The sequence below is a fragment of the Schistocerca cancellata genome, chromosome 6 (genome assembly GCF_023864275.1).
Source record: "Schistocerca cancellata isolate TAMUIC-IGC-003103 chromosome 6, iqSchCanc2.1, whole genome shotgun sequence".
NCBI lineage: Eukaryota > Metazoa > Arthropoda > Insecta > Orthoptera > Acrididae > Schistocerca > Schistocerca cancellata.
In genome coordinates, this window is record NC_064631.1 from 368782629 (window position 1) to 368805374 (window position 22746).

The window sequence follows — 22746 nt, forward strand, 5'->3', positions numbered from 1 at the left end:
CCACTTCTCATTTCTCTTCATCTATCCATCCCCATCTCATCTCTGGACTGAAACTGTCATAGTGCTTACCAATAAATTATCTTTGATCTCCTTACTTTCTCTGATGGCTCCCTTTTCACCTTTCTTTCTCCTCATCTTCAAAATAGGTTGGTCTTCTTCCTTGAGGTAGGAACTAACAGTTTCAAAAGTTAGGATTAGATATTATTTTATTTTATTTTATTATTACTTTTTTGCACTTTAAAATACAATATAAATGTATGTTGACAGTAGTGCAACTTGGAAAATATATATAAGCAATGTGGAAACAAAATTTCTACACATCATCTTAGTGGTAATGTAAGACACCAATGGTATTCCACAGCAAACTGCAACTGTTGAAAATGACAGAAGACAGTAGTGCTGCACAGCAGAATAATTCATTCAGTTCTTGGGAAACATAGTCAACATAGTTAGTTCAAACTGTTATTGTCAGTACTATGTAAAAATGAGATAATCAGTAAATAACAAAAATATAGAAAGGCATAATTATCTAGTGGTAGCAGATTAACAGATCAGAGTTTTTATTTGCTTTTATCCAGGGTGATTTGTGTAAGTCATAATACCCCTTTTATTTTGTGAATGGTTACAGATATCAAAATGAGATTTTTTGGACAATGATGGTATGCTAAGAAGCATGTATTTTAGTATGAGGTAAAGTGTCTTTACTCTCATACTTATCGAGATGTTGCAGCAAGTATTTTTTTTTTAAATAAAATGATGTACTTTTTTCAACTGCATCTGAAACTGCTTGAAAAGATGAGTACAGTGATATAATGCTTGCTAATATGGAGGTTGAATGTCTTCACAAAAGGAACCAAGAAATGCACTAAAATTGGAAAGCAATGTGGCCAGAATCAGCTACTGTGATGTACACAATGCCAAGCAGAGCTCTCATGGGAGCCTCCATTATTATATACAGTGAGACAGGCCTAGGCTACTAAGATAAAACTGCTTTTCCTGTAAGACGTAGATACATGGCCAGCTATGATTTTTGTATATGGATAAACCGTTCCCATTCCTGCTCAATTGTCAACTCCAAAACAGAAGTGTTGGTCATTCATACTACACAAAGATAAACAGCCCTAGTCAAGGGGAAAAAGGATTACTGCATTAACTGTCTTAAAGTTGGAAAAAAAAGAAAACAATCTGTCTTTGCCTGGAGATGCCTGAATACTTCTTAAAGGAAACAATCTGCTGTCAGACAAATATGTCTATAAATACTATTCGAAATTGTAATTATAAGTACACTCTAAATAACCCAAACAGCTTATTCCGAATGACTGATGACATATCATTCACAAAAGAACGTATTTTTACACTTTACTTAAGTATGCATTCAAATTGTTTACCATCGACTGCAAGCACATTTGCAACTGTCATTTGAGAGATAGATGAACAGACGAAACTACATTGGATATTACGCTGTTAGATGCTGTGGCAATTAGACAATGCATATTTTCTGGTGTGGTTGGGGTTTCATGATATACTGCATCTTTCAGTTCTTCCCACAGAAAGAAATCAAGGAGTCCAATCAGGAGATCTGGCCATTCATTTTATTGCAGCATTCCGTCCTGTTCAACAGCCAGGAAACTTTTCATTCAGTATTTGCAATGCAATACAGAGGAGTGAGCTGCCCACCTATCTTGTTGCAGCCACATACACTCTCGCTTATCCAGTGGTACCTCTTTTAGAACAGCAGACTGTTCATAAGAAAGTTTGCAAACATATCTCCATTTAACATCCCTGGAATGAACTAGGGTCCAGTGTGTAATTTCCTATGGTGCTGCCCCATATGTTTACACTTCATGATTGTTGTTATTGTATCTGACAAAACCAGCATGATTTTTGAGCTTCCCAGTAGTGCATGTTATGTAAATTTACATTACTATCATTTGTAAACATTGCTTCATTGGTAAAGAGCACATTTTGGAAAAATGTAGTGTTATCTCTCAAGTGATGCAGAGCAAACTGACAAAATTCTACATGACTTTCAAAACCACATCCTCTGAGTGCCTGATGTAGTGACAGATGATAAAAATGGAATTTACGTCAAAGCAAGATGCGAATGACACTCCTCTGGCTGATTCCACATTCCTTTGCAGTATGCCTCATGTCACCATTTGCTATGTAAATGTAGCACACCTAAATTTACCTCAATTGTGTACATGTCTGCATGTAAGGTATGTTGAAGCAGAAATGACCTGCCCATAGGTAACACAGTTCTTGATAGTTCTGCAACGCAGACAAGTAAACAATAGAAAGGTTTGATACAATATAGCCTGTCACGAGCATGTTTACAACACAACAGATGATTCTGGCTGACTTTTCTTTGAATTTTAGAGTATTTCTTCACTTGTTTTGCGAAGGGTTTCAATCTTAATGTTGACAAGCATTTTATAATTTTACTCACCTTTCAAGAACTTTCGGATACCATTAAAACTGTTATGTTGGCTACTGTGAGGGTTAGCACAGACACAAACAAGGAAGGAGAGAAGTGATGGCTGATGGCAGGAATCCAAAATGGTCTGTACATTAAACTTTGTAATTAATAGGACACTTTATTTCTAAAAAGAAACATAACTTAACTTCTTGTTATGAGATGGCTTGCTGTGCCTCCTACATGCAAATACTTTACATATTATTACTACTTGCAGAACGACAGGCTAACTATCATCTTCCTATTACTCAATACTGGTGCTCTCAAAGTCTGTGACCAAGCTCTAGGGCCGACCAGCAATGGGTGGCTGGTTAAGTCAACATTGACAGGGAGTGCTACACACTGTCTTCCTGGAAGGGTGGCACTGCCCACTCTTCCATTGGCACATGGGTCAGCACTTTCTTAATGCCATTTCATGGTACTGCACTGTGTGGTGTGCAGTTGATGCTTTAGGACTGCACAAAAACAAGTGTCTCATTCTACTTAAAAAAAGTCAAACTTGTGTCAATATCTCAACTGATACAAGAGTTAAGACTCTTTATCACATACCAAAGTACATACTTTATATACTATTACTACTTGCAGAATGACAGGCTAACTATCATCTTCCTATTACTCAATACTGGTGCTCTCAAAGTCTGTGACCAAGCTCTAGGGCCGACCAGCAATGGGTGGCTGGTTAAGTCAACATTGACAGGGAGTGCTACACACAGTCTTCCTGGAAGTGTGGCACTGCCCACTCTTCCATTGGCACATGGGTCAGCACTTTCTTAATGCCATTTCATGGTACTGCACTGTGAGGTGTGCAGTTGATGCTTTAGGACTACACAAAAACAAGTGTCTCATTCTACTTAAAAAAAGTCAAACTTGTGTCAATATCTCAACTGATACAAGAGTTAAGACTCTTTATCACATACCAAAGTACATGCCCATTAGTGTACTATAATTTGCCAAAAACCTCATTTCAGTGCCCAGAACCATTCAAAAAATAAAAGAGGGTGTTAAATCTTATGTGAAACATCCCCTACATTTCTGTGAATTTGCATCTGTTTGTTAAGTAGGTGTTATTTTCATCTCTGTTTGATTACAATTTCATTGTGTGCTATGCTTTTCTTTGTAAATGCTTTGGTAACTACGAAATATGTGATTTTTTTTACAGAAAAAACATACAGTTGGTTTCAAATGTCCTACTGGGGCAGCTTGTCGCCATGTCTGGAGATGTGCCATAGAACAGATGCTTTTTTTTACGTAAGTACTAAATTATGATTCTTACACAGTAAAAATTTATCCTTTTTAAAGGCAAAACTTTAGAGACTGAGCAGTACATCCAGACATCTAATAAGAAAAGTACTTGGCATTTAAATATGAACAAAATTGGTGGTCACTTATAAATTGGATGCAGTAAGTTTATGCATCATATCTATTTATCCATTATTTGACATACAGAGCTAGATAAAGGCCTTCTGCAGATATCTCCATATGTTATACCTTTCCTCCATGTATTTTATAATGTCATCTACTCACCTCCCATCGGATGGTTACCCAGAACATTTTTTATGTCCTCGAGTTAAAAACAAAGGTGTCTTGATCCATCTACTATCCACTCACCTCCGCTTGATTTTCATTAAAGCCTTCCATTCCAGCCTGCTTCCTGATCCTCTTGTGTCTCTCTGTCTTTGCTAGTAATTCTCAATATACATTTCTCTCTCCCTCGCTGAGCAGCCTTTAGTTTTTGAGTGATTTTCGTATCTGAAGTCCATGTCTCACTGATTATAAACTTGCCATTTCAGATATTCAAAATTTAAGTTGCAAACATTTTTTAGTTTACCATAAGGACTAAAGGTCATTTTTATTCTTGTTTTTGAGTCTATTTAGTTGTGTTCCTCTGCCCTAAATATACACTGGCTGACAAAAAAAATGAAGCACATAGAAGACATGGTCAGATGTCGGTGTAACTTCATATTTGCACACACCAACAGCAGGTATATAAATGATTAGAGTTGCAATTCTCTGTGACAGGTAGAAAGGCACCAGAGTGCATTAGTGTTTTTACCAAACCTGATACAGAATACAAGGGGCCTGAACAGCATAAGGTGTTGAACGATGACTATGAAGGACATGGAGATGCCGCATACTTGTGCAATATAATATTATCAGAACTTGACAGAGTCTGGAAGGGGCTTTAATGTTTATTTCTATTTGCGTAGCTGGTTGAATCATAGAGTATTCAGATTTGTGGGGCATTCAGATGTGACAGTGAACTGATGTTGGATGGCATCAGAACATAAGGGCAGGCATACTCGTTGTCAGCATTCTGGTTGACCGTGTCAGACCACCTTCACCAAATTGTGCAATAAACACAGTGTAACTACTTCACATTTGTACCTGCCATCCAAAAACAAGTAACATACTCCCAGGAGCAGTCAGAACAAGGAATTATTGTTCCCTGCATAGACTACTATTAACACCACAATCCAAGAGGCTGTGTTTAGAGTGGTGCCATAACTAGGAAGCATGGACTGTTGATGAATGGAGTCACATTGTGTTCAGTGATGAATCACGATTCTGTACTACCACAGATGACCATCATCAGCATGTATGGCAGCAGTCTGGGGAGAGGTCCCATTTCCGGTGTTTTGGAGAAGGCAGTGGATTTACTCCTGGCATCATGATGTAGGAGGCCGTTGGGTATGACTTGAGGTAACAGCTGGTAGTGATAGAGGGAACTCTGTTGGCATAGCAGTATGTCCAGACTTCTTGTAGCCTCACGTGTTACCTCTCATGCGAGAGCATTGTGGTGACATTTTTCACAATGCTCATCAACAAATGGCATATGTCTCTGTGAACTGTCTATGTGGTGTTGGAGCACTCTCATGGCCAGTGGCATCCCTTGATATGTCCCAAAGAGAACATATGTGGAACTAGCTCAGACAGCAGCTCTGTCCCAGTGCCATTATCCAGGACATCAAGGAACGGTTACATCAGTTGTAGGCCATCTAGCCTCGATAGAGAATACTATGGCTTTATGACATTCTTCCCAACCAAATCAGTGCTTGCTTGCAGGCCAGAATAGGTGCAGTGTCATACTGATAAGTAACTCATACTGCCAAGTATACATGGAAGAACCCTGGAGATACTAAAAGGCTTCAGATAGATTATATAATGGTAAGACAGAGATACAGGAACCACATTTTCAATTGTAAGACATTTCCAGGGGCATATGTGGACTCTGGCCACAATCTATTGGTTTGAACTGTAGATTAAAACTGAAAAACCTGCAAAAAGGTGGGAATTTAAGGAGATGGGACCTGGATAAACTGAAAGAACCAGAGGTTGTACAGAGTTTCAGGGAGAGCATAAGGGAACAATTGACAGGAATGGGGGAAAGAAATACAGTAGAAGAAGAATGGGTAGCTTTGAGGAATGAAATAGTGAAGGCAGCAGAGGATCAAGTAGGTAAAAAGGTGATGGCTAGTAGAAATCCTTGGGTAACAGAAGAGATGCTGAATTTAATTGATGAAAGGAGAAAATACAAAAATGCAGTCAGTGAAGCAGGCAAAAAGGAATACAAACGTCTCAAAAATGAGATCGACAGGAAGTGCAAAATGGCTAAGCAGGGATGGCTAGAGGACAAATGTAAGAATGTAGAGGCTTATCTCATGAGGGGTAAGATAGATACTGCCTACAGGAGAATTAAAGAGGACTTTGGAGAAAAGAGAACCACTTGCATGAATATCAAGAGCTCAGATGGAAACCCAGTTATAAGCAAAGAAGGGAAAGCTTAAAGGTGGAGGGAGTATATAGAGGGTCTATACAGGGGCGATGTAATTGAGGACAATATCATGGAAATGGAAGAGGATGTAGATGAAGATGAAATGGGAGATATGATACTGCGTGAAGAGTTTGACAGAGTACTGAAAGACCTAAGTCGAAAGAAGGCCCCGGGAGTAGACAACATTCCATTAAAACTACTGACAGCCTTGGGAGAGCCAGTCCTGACAAAACTCTACCATCTGGTGAGCAAGATGTATGAGACAGGCGAAATACCCTCAGACTTCAAGAAGAATATAATAATTCCAATCCCAAAGAAAGCAAGTGTTGACAGATGTGAAAATTACCGAACTATCAGTTTAATAAGTCACAGCTGCAAAGTACTAACGCGAATTCTTTACAGACAAATGGAAAAACTGGTAGAAGCCGACCTCGGGGAAGATCAGTTTGGATTCTGTAGAAATGTTGGAACACGTGAGGCAATACCAACCCTATGACTTATCTTAGAAGAAAGATTAAGGAAAGGCAAACCTACGTTTCTAGCATTTGTAGACTTAGAGAAAGCTTTTGACAATGTTGATTGGAATACTCTCTTTCAAATTCTGAAGGTGGCAGGGGTAAAATACAGGGAGCGAAAGGCTATTTACAATTTGTACAGAAACCAGATGGCAGTTATAAGACTCGAGGGACATGAAAGGGAAGCAGTGGTTGGGAAGGGAGTGAGACAGGGTTGTAGCCTCTCCCCGATGCTATTCAATCTGTATATTGAGCAAGCAGTAAAGGAAACAAAAGAAAAATTTGGAGTAGGTATTAAAATCCATGAAGAAGAAATAAAAACTTTGAGGTTCGCCGATGACATATTAATTCTGTCAGAAACAGCAAAGGACTTGGAAGAGCAGTTGAACGGAATGGACAGTGTCTTGAAAGGAGGGTATAAGATGAACATCAACAAATGCAAAACAAGGATAATGGAATGTAGTCGAATTAAGTCAGATGGTGCTGAGGGAATTAGATTAGGAAATGAGGCACTTAACGTAGTAGATGAGTTTTGCTATTTGGGGAGCAAAATCACTGCTGATGGTCGAAGTAGAGAGGATATAAAATGTAGACTGGCAATGGCAAGGAAAGCGTTTCTGAAGAAGAGAAATTTGTTAACATCGAGTATTGATTTAAGTGTTAGGAAGTCATTTCCCAAAAGTATTTGTATGGAGTGTAACCATGTATGGAAGTGAAATGTGGACGATAAATAGTTTAGACAAGAAGAGAATAGAATCTTTCGAAATGTTGTGCTACAGAAGAATGCTGAAGATTAGATGGGTAGATCACATAACTAACGAGGAGGTATTGAATAGAATTGGAGAGAAGAGGAGTTTGTGGCACAACTTGACTAGAAGAAGGGATCGGTTGGTAGGACATGTTCTGAGGCATCAAGGGATCACCAATTTAGTACTGGAGGGCAGCGTGGAGGGTAAAAATCGTAGAGGGAGACCAAGATATGAGTACACTAAGCAGATTCAGAAGGATGTAGGCTGCAGTAGGTACTGGGAGATGAAGAAGCTTGCACGGGATAGAGTACAATTGAGAGCTGCATCAAACCAGTCTCAGGGCTGAAGACCACAACAACAACAACTGCCAAGTTATTTGTAAATTTGACTTGATTTTGTAATCATTGAAATATCTTCATATCCTCATTCAGCCCCTGAAGTTGCATTTTGTTTCCTCCTCCCTTTTGAGGTGATTCACTTTTTTCATCAAACAGTGTAAAAACTCATCAACAGATTTGTTGAGTTTATTATTACAGTGGATGGACAAAAAATATGGAAACACAACAACATTACCATACCTAATATGGTGTTGGAAAACCAATGGCTTTCAAAACAGCTTCCAGTCATCTCATAATGGGTAAATACAAGTCATGTATGGTTATCAAGGGAATATTATACCATTCATCCTGCAATATAGTGGCAAGTTTGGGTAATGGTGATGGAGGTGGATAGCGATCACACATCCTACTCTACAAAGTAGATCACAATGACTAAATAATATTGAGATCTGGTGACTGTGGTGGTCAGAGGAGATGTGACAACTCATCCTTGTGCTCACAAAATCAGTTCTGGATGCTGCAAGCTGTGTGAACAGGAGCCCTGTTGTCTTGGCACACAGCACCACAACTAGGGAAAAAAACATTGTACCATTGGATGGACCCAATCAGCCAAAAATGGTAACATAATCGTTGGCAGTAATGTGATCTTGCAAAGTAACCATGGGACCCATAGTATCTACATCTACAAGGTATATGACTACTCTGCAACTCACACTTAAGTGCCTGGCAAAGGGTTCTTCGAACCACCTTCACACTAATGCTCCATCTTTTCGCTTTCCAACAGTGCATGGGAAAAATGAATACTCAAATCTTCCTTTACGAGCTCTGATTCCTCATATTTTGTTGTGATAATCATTTCTCCCTATGGAGGATAGTGACAATAAAATATTTTCACGTTCAGAGGAGAAAGTTTGTAACTGAAATTTTGTGAAGAGATCTCACCACAATGAAAAACGTTTTAATGATTGCCATCCCAACTCATTTATCACATCTGTGACACTCTCTCCCCTATCAGTGACAATACAAAATGAGCTGCCCTTCTCTGAGCTTTTTCAGTGTCCTCCATCAATGTTATCTGATAAAAAATCATAGAGCACAACAATACCCTAGCAGAGATGAACAAGCATAGTGTAGGCAGTCTCTTTAATAGACCCGTTGCATCTTCTAAGTGTTCTGGCAGTAAAATGTAGTCTTTGGTTTTCCTTCCCCATAACTTTATCTATGTGATCATTGCAACTTAAGTTAGTTGTAATTGTAATTCCTAGGTATTTAGTGGAAATGACAGCCTTTAAATTTGTGTGATTTATCATGTAATCAAACTGAAATGGATCCTTTTTTTACTTATTTGGATGAACTTACACATTTCCTTATTGAAAGACAACTGCCACTTTTTGCACCATTCAGAATCATGGGAAAGTCGTTTTACAATTGTTTTCAATCTTCCGATGAAAATATGGATACCCAAATCATCACTGAATTGCTGAAATGTTTCACGCTTCAGATGTAAACTCAGCCATAAGTTGAAAACACTGTGAAACATCCAGCCAAATGACTTTTATTCCATTCCTCCATTGTCCAGGTTTTATGGCTGTGGCACCTTTCTTTCCCACTGCATCACTTATGTATGTTTTTGGAATTCCCCGCTTTTGTCAGTGTTGTGTCTGAGCAGATGATGATTTTTCCACTTTCCCTGTACACAGTGTAAATCATCGATACAGTGCCTCTTGAAACACGAAACACTTTGGCTCCCTTGGTTATGGAAGCACCCACCACATGAGTGCCAATTTGCCCACATTTAAATTCACTTAGCTCTGACGTAATGAACTCACAACTACGAAGAACACTGTTCTGACCATGACTGACAATTGCAATGTATTGAGGATGCTGCACAGGTCATGTTCGTAGTCAAATACAACAATGCTACCAGCAGGCTTGGCTGATGTTTCCATATTTTTGTCCAACCCCTGTAATTTGCACATTTTTCTTTTCGATGTGTTGATTAAATGTTAAATCATACTACAATTGATTTTCATGCCTCCTTTCCAAATTATGCTTTTAATATCTTCCTTTTGCTGCTGAACTGTATCTGTACTAGAGGCAAGCGGAGCAATGGCATCAAAAAAATGAAGGTGGCACAGGAACATTCCATTGACACACATTCCATCTGTCCTCCTCCCTTCTCCGCTCCCTTTCCACTAGGGGTGCTGAAAATAGCTTCAGTCACATGGAGCTCCTTGCTTAACTTCTTTTTCAATGTTAAATTACTCATTATTCTGAAAGAAGTTCAATGGAAACTGTAATAGTGGCTTACACTAAGTGGTTATAATTAAACTGACAGTGTTCTGAGTGCTGCACTGTTGCCTGTATGCATTGTATGATGCTGAAACATTACACATGTTCATTAATTAGTGCACTTGTAGAGTATTCAGAAAAAAAACTAATAGTCCATTTTCTACCACCAAGTGAAATATAATGCTGTACACAGTCAGAATGCAGTGTGGGTGCAGGAAAAGGAAAGGAACAATCGAACGCAAGATAACAGTGGTTCTGGCAAATTCATTAGCATATAGTCACAAGTTACAAAATGTGCTCAATATGGCCCTGACTCAGTAGCATACTGCATTCATAACATGGCATGGTCAAAAGTTGCTCACAGCGTATCCGGTGTAATCAGACCGATATGTCATCATGTGCTATCATTCAGATCAAAAAGGGTCCGAATATATTCCTGATCGACATGATCTTTCAGATATTCTCACAAGCAGAAGTCACATGTATTTAGGTTGGGGAATATGGAAGGCCACACACCTTGAAATTGCCTAGAGATGATGAGGTCATTACCAAACATTTCTCGAAGCAAATCTTTCACCTGGCAAGCAACATGTTGTGTCGCCCCATCTTGTATGAAAATAGTGATGTGGACACAGTTGCGTTCTTGCACAGCTGGAATTATCCTTAGAATGTGTAAGATGTCACTGTACAACTAATAGGCTCATGAGGGGTCATCCCCTCGAAGAAAAATGGACTGAGGCTGAAGGAGCTTGCGAAACAAATGGTTCAAATGGCTCTGAGCACTATGGGACTTAACATCTGAGGTCATCAGTCCCCTAGAACTTAGAACTACTTAAACCCAACTAACCTAAGGACATCACACACATCCATGCCCGAGGCAGGATTTGAACCTACTTGTGATCACATAAGCTGAGTACAGTGATCACATAAGCTGAGTACAGTGAATGCTCTTGCACAACATGTGGCAGGGTTGTACTCCATGTGTGTGACAGTTCTGTTCATTAATGGCACTATGCAGGGTAAAATGTGCTTCATCTGCCCAAAGGACATTCCCTGACCACAAGTTATCCATTTCCATGCATGGAAATTATATTATATCATATCTTGTGGGGATACCAGTGTAAAATGCAGTGCAAAATCTTAAAATCTTTGGAGCTGTTGACCAGGGGAGAGAGAATTTCTGTGACATAGTTTGAGCACTGGCTGCAGAATTTGAAGCATTTGCTGCACGATTGGCTATAGCTATGCAAGATTCATCAACAACTGCCATGGGAATGGGTTGTCTCCCTCCCCTTGCTGCATCACCTAATTCATCTGTTTCACCAAATTTCTTGATCACATTCTTTAGGCAATCTCTGTTTCCTCAGAGAAAATATATCTAACTTGTAAACCTACTGATACAATTCATATCACGGCAAGAAATTGCGAATATGACCTATGGAACATGCAAAAAAACTAAACTAACATTATGTCAACCCTCTCCATATCTGATGGATGAAATGAGCACTGTAATCTTAAACAGTTGAATGCCAGATCTCAGGCCTTGCTTAATTTGAAACTTACACCCCTATTCATTAGGTTTTGACAGACTACTTAATTACACTGTCCAAAAAACTTGACTTTTTCTCCACCATACTGATCTCATCATGTTTCATTTCATGGTTACACTCATGGCAGTGCTGAGCAATGGATGATTTGCTTCATCACTTTAGTCAGGCATGTCACTGATATTCCTTGCACCTTTCCATGACTGTTCTAATAGTCTGCTCCAGATAAGATGCCACATTCACATGGAATGTGTTACAGACTCGGGTTTTGCAGACTCAGATAGTTTGTTGATGGGAGCGAAATGCAATGGATACCATGTTACCATAGGAATCTACCATTCTTTATGGAGATTGGTCCTACATAAGGTGTATAAATGATTCTTGGCTTTCCTTTTTCTTTCTCAGTATCGACCTCTTCTTCAGATGTTGTTGATTGTGACTGCAAAGCCCACTCAGTTTGCCAGTCGGAGTACCCATTCCTTCAGAACACTATTCATAAATGGTGTAACACTTTGTCTGTTAGCCATCCAGTGTGGCCGAGTGGTTCTAGGCACTACAGTCTGGAACCCCGCGACCACTACGCTCGCAGGTTCGAATCCTGCCTCGGGCATGGGTGTGTGTGATATCCTTAAGTTAGTTATGTTTAAGTAGTTCTAAGTTCTAGTGGACTGATGACCTCAGAAGTTAAGTCCCATAGTGCTCAGAGTCATTTGAACCATTTTTTGTCTGTTAGTCTTCAAGCTCTATGGGCCAGAGTCTTTAGCACAGAATTTCTTTGAATGGACTACAAAAAGTTGACCTCTCATCTTTTGAGTTTTGAATGTCAAAGCCTATAGACTGATAGATGTTGCCTACAGACAGGTAGACTTTGATCCTGTGAATAAAACTGAGAGGAAGATGATACCTCTTCTCAGTTTGTCTGGCTTACTGTGTAACATTATTAAGGTTCTAGACCATGAGCAGCTATGCTGCAATGACTATATGGGTTTCCTTAGGTAAACATGGAAGGCATTACTGTAAGGTCCATAATTAGTAGTTCTGGTACACCTGCAAACCAGCTTCTAACATGCCCGAAGAACATTCTTGGGGAGTATGTGGGGAAGTGCAAATACCCCTGTACAACTCATTCCATTATATTTCTATCGATGTGTGGACATTTGACAAGTGGGTCAGTCATCAAAATATTGTGCTTTCATTCATTTGTTGTGTTACATAGATCCATTCATTTCTTGTGTTACACAGATTCCACTGGGGAGAACCTTTAGGGACGTGGAATGAGTCAAGGTACACATAAACAAAAGAGAAGAAATCAGCAGAAACAGCAGAAAATGAAATCAACAGTTCTACTGAAAACCTGGAAGTACACCACTAATTAATCACACCAAGAAAATCTGAGATATGACAGTTGTATTCTTAAATCACCTGATAAATTTCAGTCTATTACCACCACACAACATTGTCTTTTCTCATGGTATTCTTCTTGAGAAATAAAAGAAAATATAAATTTCACTAGGATGCATGGCTGCCCCCCCCCTCTCCCCCCTCCAACCGAGCGAGGTGGCACAGTGGTTAGCACAATGGACTCGCACTCCGGAGGACAATGGTTCAAACCTGTGTACGGCCACTCTGATTTAGGTTTTCCGTGATTTCCCTAAATCACTTTAGGCAAATGCCGAGATGGTTCCTTTGAAAGGGCATGGCCAATTTCCTTCCCCATCCTTTCCTAATCCAATGGGATTGATGACCTTGCTGTTTGGTCCCCTCCCTCAAATCAACCAACCAAACCCCCCCCCCCCCCCCCCCACACACACACACACATATACAGGGTGTTACAAAAAGGTACAGCCAAAGTTTCAGGAAACATTCCTCACACAAAAATAAAGAAAAGATGTTATGTGGACATGTGTTCAGAAACACTTAATTTCCATGTTAGAGCTCATTTTAGTTTCGTTAATATGTACTGTACTTCCTCGATTCACCGCCAGTTGGCCCAATTGAACGAAGGTAATGTTGACTTCGGTGCTTGTGTTGACATGCGACTCATTGCTCTACAGTACTAGCATCAAGCACAACAGTACGTAGCATCAACAGGTTAGTGTTCATCACGAACATGGTTTTGCAGTCAGTGCAATGTTTACAAATGCGGAGTTGGCAGATGCCCATTTGATGTATGGATTAGCACGGGGCAATAGCCGTAGCGCGGTATGTTTGTATCAAGACAGATTTCCAGAACGAAGGTGTCCCGACAGGAAGACGTTCAAAGCAATTGATCCGCGTCTTAAGGAGCACGGAACATTCCAGCCTATGACTTGCGACTGGGGAAGACCTAGAACGACGAGGACACCTGCAATGGACGAGGCAATTCTTCGTGCAGTTGATGATAACCCTAATGTCAGCGTCAGAGAAGTTGCTGCTGTAGAAGGTAATGTTGACCACGTCACTGTATGGAGAGTGCTGTGGGAGAACCAGTTGTTTCTGTACCATGTACAGTGTGTGCAGGCACTATCAGCAGCTGATTGGCCTCCAAGGGTACACTTCTGCAAATGGTTCATCCAACAATGTGTCAATCCTCATTTCAGAGCAGATATTCTCTTTACGGATGAGGCTACATTCCAATGTGATCAAATTGTAAATTTTCACAATCAACATGTGTGGGCTGACGAGAATCCGCATGCAGTTGTGCAATCACGTCATCAACACAGATTTTCTGTGAACGTTTGGGCAGGCATTGTTGGTGATATCTTGATTGGGCCCCATGTTCTTCCACCTACGCTCAATGGAGCATGTTATCATGATTTCATACAGGATGCTCTACCTGTGCTGCTAGAACATGTGCCTTTACAAGTACGACACAACATGTGGTTCATGCACAATGGAGCTCCTGCACATTTCAGTCAAAATTCCATGGCCTCCATGCTCTCCTGACCTCAACCTTCTTGACTTTCGTTTATGGGGGCATTTGAAAGCTTTTGTCTACGCAACCCTGGTACCAAATGTAGAGACTCTTCGTGCTCGTATTGTGGACGGTTGTGATACAATACGCCATTCTCCAGGGCTGCATCAGGGATTCCATGCGACGGTGGGTGGATGCATGTATCCTCGCTAACGGAGGACATTTGGAACATTTCCTGTAACAAAGTGTTTGAAGTCACGCTGGTACGTTCTGTTGCTATGTGTTTCCATTCCATGATTAATGTGATTTGAAGAGAAGTAATAAAATGAGCTCTAACATGGAAAGTAAGCGTTTCCGGATACACATGTCCACATAACGTATTTTCTTTCTTTGTGTGTCAGGAATGTTTCCTGAAAGTTTGGCTGTACCTTTTTGTAACACCCTGTATACACACACAAATATATACAAACTGTACATTTAGTATTGGAGGGCAGTGTGGAGGGTAAAAATCATAGAGGGAGACCAAGAGATGTATACACTAAGCAGAATCAGAAGGATGTAGGTTGCAGTAGGTACTGGGAGATGAAGAAGCTTGCACAGGATAGAGTAGCATGGAGAGCTGCATCAAACCAGTCTCAGGACTGAAGACAACAACAACAACAACACCAACAACAACATTGATAATTGAAATGAATTCAGCAGATCGCTTCTGAAATTTTCTGTGTTACAGATAATGTCAAATTGCAGATATTTCAAACTGTAATACTAGCTTTGAAAAGTGTGTTTCAATGTGGATTCGATAGTTATTTTAAATTGTGTGTCAAATAACACCAGCCAACAAAATTTTAGTTTTGTTCTGTAACTGGCATGAAAATAAGCTAATCTTTATGTTTTTGGGTGTGCTGATAATGAAAATGTTAATGAAAATGCTCTCATTTTGAAGTTATGAAAAATTTATTTTCTTGTCTGTACAAGCTTATCCATGTATTTACTTTGTTGTTGTCCTTCGGAGGAAGGTCACTGAAGGCGCAACCGCTCTGACTGGAGTTTGTAGTTTTCTGCTGGTGATTCCTTGATTAGTGTCTAGCAGTAATCATCTAACATTGATACACTTCACTTTTCTTGGTATCTCATTTCAATGTCCAAAATTTATTGATTGCTCATCTGTTACAGTGCCACAGTTGTCTTGGAAATGTAACTTGAAGGACATGTTGCACCCTAGTGAACTGAAGAAGTGCAGATTTCCCACAAGACCCTTATAGTTTTCTGCCCTCTTATTTCCATAGTTTTCTGCCCCCTAATTTACTATAAAGTTTGTTGACACTTGAACAAAGGCATCCCAAGCTAAATTTTCATCATCTGTCAGGATAGTGTTGAAATGCTCACCTTTGTACAGTTTGCATATCTGGGGACCCATGAAAATCCCCTCTTTTATTTTTGCATCACTAAGATGTGGAAAATTCTTGTGCAAGCAGAGAAATGCTTCTGCAGTTTTGTCCATTACCTCACAAAGTTTTTCATTAGGCCCAATTTTATATGAAGAGCAGAGAGAATTATGTTCTTGGATTCAACAAGTGCTTTGTGCATAACAATGTGAGACCCTGGTTCACATGACTGATGCTTAGGCCAATTTTTCTTATTATAATGAAGCACTTTGGCATGGCTATCCCAGAGGCACAGAAGCAGCAGATTTCATGTAGCCATGTTGTAGCACAAGGAATATAAATCTGCCATTTAAACTTGTCTAATTCAACTTCAATAACAATTTTTCACGTTATCATATGGTTCTTTCATATAAGGTGCATAGCCAATTGGAATTGATGGTAACATGTTGCCATTATGCAGGAGCAAACACTTGAGACTACCTCTGGAGAAGTTGATTAACAACCCTCACTGATCACTTTTATAGTCAATGCCCTTAGCTGCATTAGTCCCTGTACATCACAACAAAATATCAAGTTCTTTTCATGTTTGAAAAATGGAAGGTATGGCATATGACAGTTATGGAAAGCAGTCACATTTACAATTTTATCAAGATACTTCCACTGCTGTAGTCTTGTCACCGACAGTTCAGCTTTATCTATCGGCAATTCTCTTACTAGATCATTAAGTCCACAATATGTTATTTGGGGAATCTCTGTACACTCACCATTACACACAAAATCAGGGTCTTTCAAAGAACTAGTTTCATTACCACCCTTGTCACTATCACAGTCAGGTGGCATATGAACACGCAGTCCACCTGTGTGAGGCACTGGTTGCATGGCCAACACTAATGATAGGATATGTCAAGGAAGACTTTTTCTTCTGGGAAATACCATGTATCAAAGGAGTTGTCATACAAAAGTAACAATCATTCACATGGTTTGATAGTTCTCACTAGGTCTTGGGTATAGCAAAACCCATGCAATATCTTTTACAATTCTGCTATGAATGAAGACTCGACACATGGGATTTTCAATTTACAGGGTGGTCCATTGATAGTGACCGGGCCAAATATCTCACGAAATAAGTGTCAAATGAAAACACTACAAAGAACAAAACTCGTCTAGCTTGAAGGGGGAAACCAGATGGCACTATGGTTGGCCCACTAGATGGCGCTGCCATAGGTCAAACACATATCAACTGCGTTTTTTTAAATATGAATCCTCATTTTTTATTACATATTCATGTAGTACGTAAAGAAATATGAATGTTTTAGTTGGACCACTTTTTTTGCTTTGTGATAGATGGCGCTGTAATAATCACAAACGTATAAGTACGTGGTATCACGTAACATTCTGCCAGTGCGGACAGTATTTGCTTCATGATACATTACCCATGTTAAAATGGACCGTTTACCAATTGTGGAAAAGGTCAATTCATATTGATTTATGACTATTGTGATCAAAATGCCCAATGGATGTGTGCTATGTATCCTGCTCGGTATCCTGGATGATATCATCCAAGTGTCCGGACAATTCGCCAGATAGTTACGTTATTTAAGGAAACAGGAAGTGTTCAGCCACATGTGAAACGTCAACCATGACCTGCAACAAATGATGATGCCCAAGTAGGTGTTTTAGCTGCTGTCGCCACTAATACACTCATCAGTAGCAGACTAATTGCGTGAGAATCAGGAATCTCAGAAACTTCGGTGTTGAGAATGCTACATTAACATCGATTGCACCCGTACCATATTTCTATGCACCAGGAATTGCATGGTGACGACTTTGAATGTCGCGTACAGTTCTACCACTGGGCACAAGAGAAATTACGGGACGATGACAGATTTTTTGCAGACGTTCTATTTAGCGACGAAGCATCATTCACCAACAGTGGTAATGTAAACCAGCATAATATGCACTATTGGGTAACAGAAAATCCACGATGGCAGTGACAAGTGGAACATCAGCGACCTTGGTGGGTTAATGTATGGTGCGGCTTTATGGGAGGAAGGATAATTGGCCCCCATTTTATCGATGGGAATCTAAATGGTGCAATGTATGCTGATTTCCTACATAAAGTTCTACCGATGTTACTACAAGATGTTTCACTGCATGACAGAATGGTGATGTACTTCCAGCATGATGGATGTCCGATACATAACTTGCGAGCGGTTTCATGACAGGTGGATTGGTCGTCGAAGCACCATACCATGGCCTGGCACGGTCACCGGATCTGATGTCCCCGGGTTTCTTTTTGTGGGGAAAGCTGAAGGATATTTGCTATCGTGATCCACCAACAACGCCTGACAACATGCGTCAGCGCATTGTCAATGTGTGTGTGAACATTATGGAAGGCGAACTACTCACTGTTGAGAGGAATGTCGTTACATGTATTGCCAAATGCATTGTGGTTGATGGACATTAATTTGGGCATTTATTGCATTAATGTGGTATTTACAGGTGATCACGCTGTAACAGCATGGGTTCTCAGAAAAGATAAGTTGACAAAGGTACATGTATCACATTACAACAACCGAAATAAAATGTTCAGAAGTACTTACATTCTGTATTTTAATTTAAAAAACCTACCTGTTACCAACTGTTCGTCTAAAATTGAAAGCCATTATGTTTGTGACTATTACAGCGCCATCTATCACAAAGCGAAAAAAAGTGGTCCAACTAAAACATTCATATTTCTTTACATACTACACAAATATGTATAAAAAAATGGGGTTCCTATTTTAAAAAATGCAGTTGATATCTGTTTGACCTATGGCAGCACCATCTAGCGGGCCAACCATAGGGCCATCAGGTTTCCCCCTTCAAGCTAGACAAGTTTCGTTCTTTGTAGTTTCTTCATTTGACACTTATTTTGTGAGATATTTGGCCCGGTCATGATCAATGGACCACCCTGTATATTAGAAACCCAGGGCTTGTCCTGATCCCTGATTTCACAACAAAAGTACACTTTGTACACCTTCCTAATATATTGTGTTATTGGCCTCCTTTGCGATTTGAATGTAGTAAAAATTGACAGCACTGTTTATGCATTTGTGAGGTGTATTGAATCACAGGAATTACAGTAACCACACACACTAACTACACTTTAGTAACACATTCTTCCAGCACATGAACAGAATACAGTTTGTAAAGGACTGAAACTATGCTTAAATAAAACATGCCTTGCTCCTCCTACCTCTTGCCCTTTCTCTTGTTGATACAAGCCCGGCTAAAAATAGCAACAAAATATACACAGCTATGGCTGCCTGAAACTTCATAATTCTGTTACTATCAGTGGGATTTCGAAGCCTGTATGAGAAGGGATTGGCCGTGATAACAAAATATAATTAAATGCATCCCCCCTTTAACTTAGAAACAAGAGCTAATTCAAGTTGCTCATTGTCATTTTCATAGTCAGTATGGTAGATATAGTTAACATTTATTTCATCCCAGTTACATTTTCATTGTTGGTTCATGTAATTTGACTCATAATTTCAAACAATGGAAAACCCAGGATGGAATGTAACAATATTGTGAAAAGGAAAGTTGCTACTCAGCATACAGCGGAGATGCTGAGTCACAGATAGGCACAACAAAAAAACTGTTACAAATAATAGCTTTTGACGAGTAAGGCCTTCATCAAAATTAGATGGCAAACACACACATACTCACTCACGCAGCAAACAAAACTCACAAACACATGATTGCAGTCTCAGGTAACTGAGGCCACTGAATGTGTGTGTTTGCCGTCTAATTCTGACGAAGGCCTTACTGGCTGAAAGCTATTATTTGTGACAGTGTTTTTGTTGTGCCCATCTGCGACTCAGCATCTCTGCTATATGGTGAGTAGCAACTTTCCTTTTCACAATACTGTTGACTCATAATGTAACATTTTTGGTTATTTCAGCAAGAATTTGTTTATAGTTCCATGTGAAATTATTGTTAATTATTTTCAGACTTCCCTCGAGTTCTGAAGCACCTTCAGTGGTGACAGGTGGCAGTTTCTTTTCCTGGGGAACAAAGTTTCGATACACTGGTCGAGTTGAGAAAGAAATTCTTGAAGATTCTGGTCCACTGAGAAAGGAAGAGCCATCAATAAACAGGAATTTTCGCTCATCTAGTTTGCGGCGGAAGGCTTCCAGTGTTCCAGCCACTCCTTCAACACCTATTGGCTCGGAACTGGGTGAGATTAGTAAGGAATCCTCCAGTTTTTCTTAAGCTCCTATTTATATCTTGGGTTGCACATACATAAGTACTGTTTAAAAAAATACTGAGATACTAGAGAAGATTTTTTTATTATTATTCTGGATTTACAATGTGAGTACATTTTTCCAGCACCTATTCTAGATTACAGTAAGTTACTAATTATTGTTCTCCACTCTTCTCTATTTGTCCATAAATCTTCAGGAATGTTGTTCTTCCTCATTGCTGACTGAACTCCCTGTTTCCATGTATCAGGTGGTCGTCCCCTTTTTCTTCTTCCAATTGGTACCCAGTCGATTATGCATTTTGGTAGCCTTTCCTGTTCCATTCGTCTGATGTGTCCATACCATTTAAGTTGTTTGTGCTCGATGAAATCAATAATTGAATTTTTACATTTCATCTTGTCTCTGATTACTTCATTTCTTATTCTTTCTCGTCTTGATATTCTTGCTGAACGTCTCCAGAAATCCATTTCTGTGGCTAATAATTTTGATTTCAGTTGCCATTTTGTTGTCCACACTTCTGAACCATACGTAATAATGCTCCTAACTATTGTTTTAAAAATCCTTATTTTGTTATCAGTTGTTATGTGTTTGTCCCAGAGAATTCCATTCAATAAAGAGATTGTCGTCTTTCCAGAATTTATTCTTGATCTAATTTCTTTGTCCTGTTTCCCATCATTTGTAATTTTCACACCTAAATATTTATATTACTCAGTAGCTGTTATTGTTCCCATCCCTTCTTCTAATATTAAGTCTCCATTCACTCCACCAATTACCATGTACTTTGTTTTATTCATGTTTACATTTAGACCAGATTTTTTATATTCTTGAATCAATTTTCTGGTCATATACTCTATGTCCTCATAGTCTTGGGCTATAATCAGTTGGTCATCTGCAAATTGTAACGAGTATATTGTTCTATCATTTATTGGTATTCCCATAGCGTGACATTTTTTCTTCCAATTCTGTAAAGTTACTTCTGTATATATTTTATACAATGTAGGTGAGATGCTACATCCTTGACGTAATCCTTTTGTGACTTGGAATCCATGTGATAGATATTTACCAATTTTTATTTTTGAAATAGAATTTTTATATAAATTTTGAATTGCTTTAATTATTCTTGGATTTATTCCTATTGATATTAAAGCTTTCCATAAACTGGATAAAGGCACACTATCATAGGCTTTTTCTATATCTATGAATACTAAATGTATAGGTTGTGCCCGAACCATTTTTTTTTCAATAATTTGTTGTAGGCAAAGACAAGATTAACATCAGAATATATACAATGCTGAGCATACTGCTTCCATTTTTTCAAATTTATTCAGAGTTAAATTAGAATTGATTAAACCATTAACAGAAGTGTCTTTGTTGTTCATTGCTCAGTGCTGGCAAAAATTAAAGTACTTAATTTATAATCTTATGAGTACAATTGCAGTAAAGTATCAAGTCAAGTAAAATGCTATTGAAAGACATTTGTGTGTATCTCCATATCTACATATTTTATCTGAAAAAATAATACTGCAAACAGATGAGCAAGATTCAGTGAAACTATATCTTACCCACATGCAACAGTATTTGATTTGACAGTATTGGATCACATAAAGGCAACAGGAACAGACCAAATCTAATTCTACATATACTAAGTTTCATATATTAAGTCACACGTTATGACATATTAATTAATGAGTTGTGACAGAAGCGGTCAACATATGTTAGCTATCTTCAAAGCAGAATTGATGTATATATTTTACACCAGTACCCCCTGACGGAAAAACAATTTTTTTGGTGCTATGTTAACAAATCATCATATGTGCTTCTTGGCACAGTCTTGTATAAAACTTACATAGGTAGAATTCCTATTTAAAGGAATGACTGCTATTGCCGGAATATTATTGCTGAGATGAAGCAAAAGAAATATGAGTGAAATATAAACAGTGAAATTACAGCACAAGAAAACATTATGTAAAGTTACATTTATCATATTATTAAGGGACATATTAACAACATGATGCAGAGAACAAACATTGTCTGAAAAGTATGTCAGAAGCTGATCTTTCCTGTATATTTATATTTTATTTATACTTGAGTTCAAGGAGACTTGTAAGGCATTAAGGCATACTGGCCAAATGGGTAAAGTTCCTAATTGTATAATCAAAGAAGCCCTCTCAAGGGATGCCACCTTGTTGGAGGCACCTACAGTGCCCAGTGCCGGGCAGGGGACTTGCGTGTTACATCGAAGTCAAGAGCTGTACCAGCAGCAGCATAACTACTGGTAGGTTCACCCAAGATGGCATGGTCTTGACAGAGGAGCCAGACAAATGACATCCCACAACATAGGGCAGGGAGGGCTCTAGAGGTGTAGTGAAGCAAACTTCCCTAAAGCAGTAAACCCAATACAAATAATGGTCCTCCAAGTTGTGGGTCAGGCAATTGGAACAACCCCTTCCTGTAAAAAACCCTGATCAGAAACCTCAAAGTAAAGAAACCAGACTGATAAATGGACAACAACATAGCACTGTTAAAGGG

General features: G+C 39.1%; 1 protein-coding gene across 2 annotated transcripts in view; it reads left to right on the forward strand.

The window, feature by feature from the left end:
• The window catches only part of LOC126190824 (FERM domain-containing protein 5-like), a 590824-nt gene that overhangs the window by 529213 nt on the left and 38865 nt on the right, over positions 1-22746 (forward strand). Inside the window, exons 7-8 of one of the 2 annotated variants that reach the window (XM_049931394.1) lie at positions 3636-3724; positions 19966-20201. In XM_049931394.1, coding sequence (XP_049787351.1) covers positions 3636-3724; positions 19966-20201 — 325 coding nt within the window. The remainder of the gene's footprint in view (positions 1-3635; positions 3725-19965; positions 20202-22746) is intronic. The other variant, XM_049931395.1, reaches the window with a different exon arrangement.